The sequence below is a fragment of the Lacerta agilis genome, chromosome 16 (assembly GCF_009819535.1).
Source record: "Lacerta agilis isolate rLacAgi1 chromosome 16, rLacAgi1.pri, whole genome shotgun sequence".
In the NCBI taxonomy this organism is placed as follows: domain Eukaryota; kingdom Metazoa; phylum Chordata; class Lepidosauria; order Squamata; family Lacertidae; genus Lacerta; species Lacerta agilis.
Genome location: NC_046327.1, coordinates 13,492,826 through 13,498,110, shown reverse-complemented (window position 1 = coordinate 13,498,110; position 5,285 = coordinate 13,492,826). Strand labels below are relative to the sequence as shown.

General features: G+C 37.4%; 1 protein-coding gene across 1 annotated transcript; it reads left to right on the top strand.

Moving 5' to 3' along the window:
• The first annotated feature begins 2,083 nt into the window (after nucleotides 1–2,083).
• On the top strand, nucleotides 2,084–4,538 carry LOC117061103 (protein shortage in chiasmata 1 ortholog-like). The gene is made up of 3 exons (XM_033173790.1): nucleotides 2,084–2,163; nucleotides 3,364–3,493; nucleotides 4,447–4,538. Exons 1-3 carry the CDS (start codon nucleotides 2,119–2,121, stop codon nucleotides 4,536–4,538), a joined length of 267 nt encoding a protein of 88 aa, XP_033029681.1. The 5' UTR covers nucleotides 2,084–2,118.
• The last annotated feature ends 747 nt before the right edge of the window (nucleotides 4,539–5,285 follow it).

Genomic DNA, 5,285 nt, shown 5'->3' with positions numbered 1-5,285 from the left:
GGAACTGTAGTTTACCCCTCATGGATCTACAATTCCCAGCATCCTTCACCAACTAGTTCCCAGGATCCTTTAAGAGAAGCCATATGGTGTGAAATGCAACGACTGGCTGAGGAGCACAGAGAGAAGCCAAACCTCTGGCATTATATGACTACAGAATAATTTTATTTTATTTTACTCAGCATTTTGGCACCACTCTGCAGGCAGGGCCGGATTTAGGTTTGATGAGGCCCTAAGCTACTGAAGGTAATGGGGCCCTTTATATGTCCAGCTGCCCTTTGTCAACAACAAATTGTCACTGTTTTTTTGTGTTGAATATATGCTAAATGGCAATTTATGGACCTAATAGCCATTTGCACATAACAAAATATGTATTTTATCAAAGTAATTGTTGAACTGAAATACAATTAAGAAGCATATTAATAGTGAAATACAATTAAGAAGAAGTGTATTAATAGTGAAATAATTATTAAGCTTTAACTTAAAATGATTTTTTATTCATAACCAACTTAATAATGCAAACACACTGGCATTTGGCAATAACAAAATTTCCTTTAGAAACACGGTTTACAAAGACTCATAATCTAGTCTCTAGAAACTTGCTATAACATGAAATAATAATAGGAGTAAATATATGATGCAAACTACTAATAATTATAAGCAGCTTTATTAATATGAAATTAAGTGTTATAACCTGTACAATGCAATTGCGGTTAATACAAGCAGGCGGGGCCCATTACAGTACTTACATCATAGGAGCCTACACAACGCAAAACACTGTTGCTGTATGTAGGTTTCATTTTATTCGTTTTTTATCTTATATTTTGGAAATGTACATCCAGTTTTTTCCCCCTTTAAATTTTTTTGGGGCCCCCGAAGAAAGTGGGGCCCTAAGCTATAGCTTGTTTAGCTTATATGTAAATCTGGCACTGTCTGCAAGTATTGACCAGCTGTCTTGACCAGGACATTTCCACCTTGTGTTGCTTCCTGATAATTTTTACCTTTTAATAATAATAATAATAATAATAATAATAATAATAATAATAATAATCCCTCTTCCCCTTCTAAAAGAAGAAAAAATCCCTCTGCTGAGGGAAATTTCCTTCAGGCTCTAACATTTACCTGGCTAAACTCGGGTGAAACAGGTCAGTGGATGAGTCCCCAGCTCACGGTCAAAAATATAAAATGGCTTCTGCTTCCAAGTCCCACTTAATTTAAGACGACACGTTCCTGCCTGGTGTGAGGGAGGCTTCAAGATGGCTCAGAAGCCCCCTGTTGGCCTTTTGGCCTAGTTAATAAAGAAAAAAAGCACGCTGGGGCCTAATTTTTATTTGTTCGCTGTGAGGTAAAGGCACCCACCCACTCCATTTGTGCTAAGGAGAAAGGGGGTGAGGTGATGATATGAAGATCATATTTTCAAAAGATCACGAACGGTAAATGCTCCGCTATTTCTCTCAGTAATACGAATCGGAACAAGGAGATTTCGTTCTGTCATCCAGGGGACGGGATGGGAGAAGCGCCGTTCCTGTTCCCGTGTGCAAGAAGAGAAAAGGAGACTTTGGTCACCTTTCGCAATATGGCGGACATTGGGCGCCCCAAAATGGATCTTCTCGGTTGTGCTTCTTCTCAGTTTTGCACCCCCTCAGCTCTGCACTGTCTGTGGGCCCACAGCGCCCAAATTCCGGCTCTGAGAAAAGGAGGCTGCAGGGGTGGAAACTGCAGCGTTGCATGTTCTTTTAAGGAATTGTTTTGCTTTCCACATATATATATTATTTATTTTCCATTTAATATTATACATTCACATCATCATTATCCACTATACCGCCCTGGCTCTTAGAACCTATCAACTTCCTTCTCTCCCGCCTCATGGCTTTCGAAATTAACCTTTATATCATTGCAGTTTTTACGTTTTCCAATTCTAATTACACTCATTACAGAATGACTCAAAATTTAAATAAATGTAGAAAGATAGGAAATTTCTCATTACAAGTCTTTCTGAGTAAATTTATACGATATCTGAAGGATTATTGTAAGCAATTAACATCGCTAGCAGGGTTGTCTGAAGACTTGGAATTGTTTTGCTTTTCTTTCAGGCAGCCAAACTTTTGATCAGAAAACATCATGTTTTCAGCCTTGAAGTACCATGCAATAGACTACTTACAGGAGGTACAATGGCTAAAGCTTGGCATTTTTTGCTGTCTCGGTAGTGTGATAGCTACGTTTAAATATAAAAACCACTTGTTAAGTCACAGAAAGCAAGTATTTGGACTGTTTCACTTTTATTTTATTTTGACAACATGGATTAAAAAAAAATTCTGGCAAACAAATAACTGCTCACGTTTCATGCTGTGAGGAATAAAAATGTTGCTTTTTCAAAAAGCCGCAAGGTTGTAGCAGCTGGGTAACTGCAGACTTGCTTAATACTTGTATTTAGAATGGCTTGTGGGTAGAGCGCTCGTTTATAGGGCAGCTTGCAACTCAAATACGGCTTATTATTTATTGAATTTATATATTATCTGTATGCTTCAGCAGGTGTAGAACTAAGTTACACCCGCTAGTGGTTAGGATGTGGCTTTATCGCTTGAGTCAAGGCATAAAAATAACACAATTATCTGAAAAACCAACAGTCTGAGACAGTTTACTGATTTTTTTAAAAAAAAATTTGCTAGATTCTTGCGAGCACATAAAAATATAAATCTTTTTTTAAAATCCATTTTTGCAAAAGGAATACATTTTTGTGGTTTAATATGTTTTACAATTTACTTAATTTGACTCTTAATGCGCACATAGTGGTGTTGATTGTAATAATAATAATAATAATAATAATAATAATAATAATAATAATAATAATAATAATAATAATATGCTGCCCATCTGACAATAAAACATCAACCATTAAAAACTTCCCTGGCATAAGTGAATGGATTTGCCAGCAGCATCTGATTTGCTTTTTGAAAACTTTTCAACCTGTTTTAACTTGTTTCATTTCTATTGCTTCATTACTGTGCCCCACTATGGCATTTTGCAATGTTTAATGTTTTGAAATAAATAAAACAATCCAATTAAGGTTAAGAAATCCCTATAAAATTCAGTAGGAATGTTTAGCATTTGCTCAGGTCTCTTCTATTTAAATCAGAGAATCTTTGCTTGAGGTTTAGGAAAGTAAAATTTGAAAATGTAGTTGTTGGGTTTTTATCAGTTTAAATGTGCATGCATGTAAAGAGACTGTGTACTAGGGAAAATAGAATGAACTCCAAATAAAACAGCTGAATAGTTCCAATTGGAAAGCAGCGTACTACTTAATATGAGCAAAAGTGGAATACCGTAGTTGCACTCATAATTATGCGATACATTTCTCTTGTGCAGAAAGTGGCTAGAGAGAGATTTTCCTTTGAATTGTTCTCAATTCACATCCCTTCTGGTTTATATCAAGATAAAAATTATAATCTTAACGGAAACTTGGCTGATGATACATATAGGAGACCCTGGACAAGAGGTATGTTGTATCTGGCTTTTACATTTAAATTATATTTTAAAAAATTGAACAATCAGCCACAGATGAAAAAGAAGGATCATGAGAACTTGCCAAAGTTACAAAATATATGTGGACAACTTTCTTGTATTAGAAATACATTAGCCACATTAAGCATCCTTTTGACAGATTATAGCAATTCAATACAATCAGATAATCAAAATAATTGTTCACACACCATAGACATAATGGCTATCATACCCATATTGTGTTGTATTTGTGGCAGTGAACACTGATCTAGCTGACCTAATGGCACGGAATGCTATTCACAATCAATCCAATTATTCAAATAATGTTTATAGTCCAGTTACTGTGTGTGGAGGGAAAGTCCAATTTTGTCCTAAAGCAAATCCTAAAGAGGCCCTAGGGATGGGGTAGGTTTGTGGGCAAACTGAAGACTGGGAATTGTTCCATTGGGTAAAGAGTCCAATGAATGAGGTGGCTGAAGGAAAAGGCCAGAGCAGAATATGAACTGAGAAACTGGAACCAAGAAACCAATGATTTTTCGTAATTATTGTCATAGGTAAAGGTAAAGGGACCCCTGACCATTAGGTTCAGTCGTGGACGACTCTCGGGTTGCAGTGCTCATCTTGCTTTATTGGCCGAGGGAGCCAGCGTACAGCTTCCGGGTCATGTGGCCAGCATGACTAAGCTGCTTCTGGCGAACCAGAGCAGAGCACGGAAACACCATTTACCTTCCCGCTGGAGCAGAACCTATTTATCTACTTGCACTTTTGTGTGCTTTCGAACTGCTAGGTTGGCAGGAGCTGGGACCAAGCAATGGGAGCTCACCCCGTCACGGGGATTTGAACCGCCAACCTTATGATCGGCAAGCCCGAGAGGCTCAGTGGTTTAACCCACAGCGCCACCTGCATCCCTTACTGTTTCTTAACTATTTTTGTTTTGTTTTGCTGTAGTTACACCTGACCTCACTCAAATTGCTATGGATCGTCCTGTGCTTGAACTCTGGAATAAACATCTTTATACGGAAGACTTCTTGGAGGAGTGAGTCCTCTTCGTTTATCGTTACATAGTGTTGATGCGCTTGTATCCAAGTAAATGTGTTTAAGATGGGATGCATGGGCTTAAAAAAAACAGAGTCAACATTACAGCACATCTTGTGTGTTCTAAAGTAGTGGACCTTGAGCTGTGCAGTATGTGTCCACTGTTCTGGAGGTTGGCCACAGTGTACCATCTGCAAAATCCAGACAATATATGACACCTAGCTTTTCAAGGAAAAATAAATTCGAAGTCCATCTTGTTCTTTAATTGTGCTCTGTTAATACCTGGAAAACGGAGAGCTCCCCTGTTGTTAGTGTGACAGTGTATACAGGAGCGTAATGAAAAAATACCTTGATGCCACTGAAATTTCCTGGTGCTGAATCATATTCTGTGAAAGTCTTGTTCCTGCAGTTTTCAACTAAACCACATTCTGTGAAAGAATAGATGAGATTCTCCACTCTTTAAGAAAAACTAATCACTTTCACAAACTATTTTTTTCACAAGTTAAATGCCAAGGCAATTTAAGTTACAAGTAGGTAGCTGTGTTGGTCTGCCATAGTCGAAACAAAATAATAATAATAATAATAATAATAATAATAATAATAATAATAATCCTTCCAGTAGCACCTTAGAGACCAACTAAGCTCATACCAATAACAAACTTAGTTGGTCTCTTAAGGTGCTACTGGAAGATTTTTTTTTTAAGGCAATTCAAGACAGCCTGGTGTCTCAAGCAGAGCCAGAAGTGCAATTG

Excerpts from the sequence above, each read along its gene's own strand:
- LOC117061103 (XM_033173790.1), top strand. The coding sequence starts at position 2,119 with ATGTTTTCAGCCTTGAAGTACCATGCAATAGACTACTTACAGGAG. Across the intron at positions 2,164-3,363 it reads CAATAGACTACTTACAGGAG|AAAGTGGCTAGAGAGAGATT; the intron begins GTACAATGGCTA and ends TCTCTTGTGCAG. Across the intron at positions 3,494-4,446 it reads TAGGAGACCCTGGACAAGAG|TTACACCTGACCTCACTCAA; the intron begins GTATGTTGTATC and ends GTTTTGCTGTAG.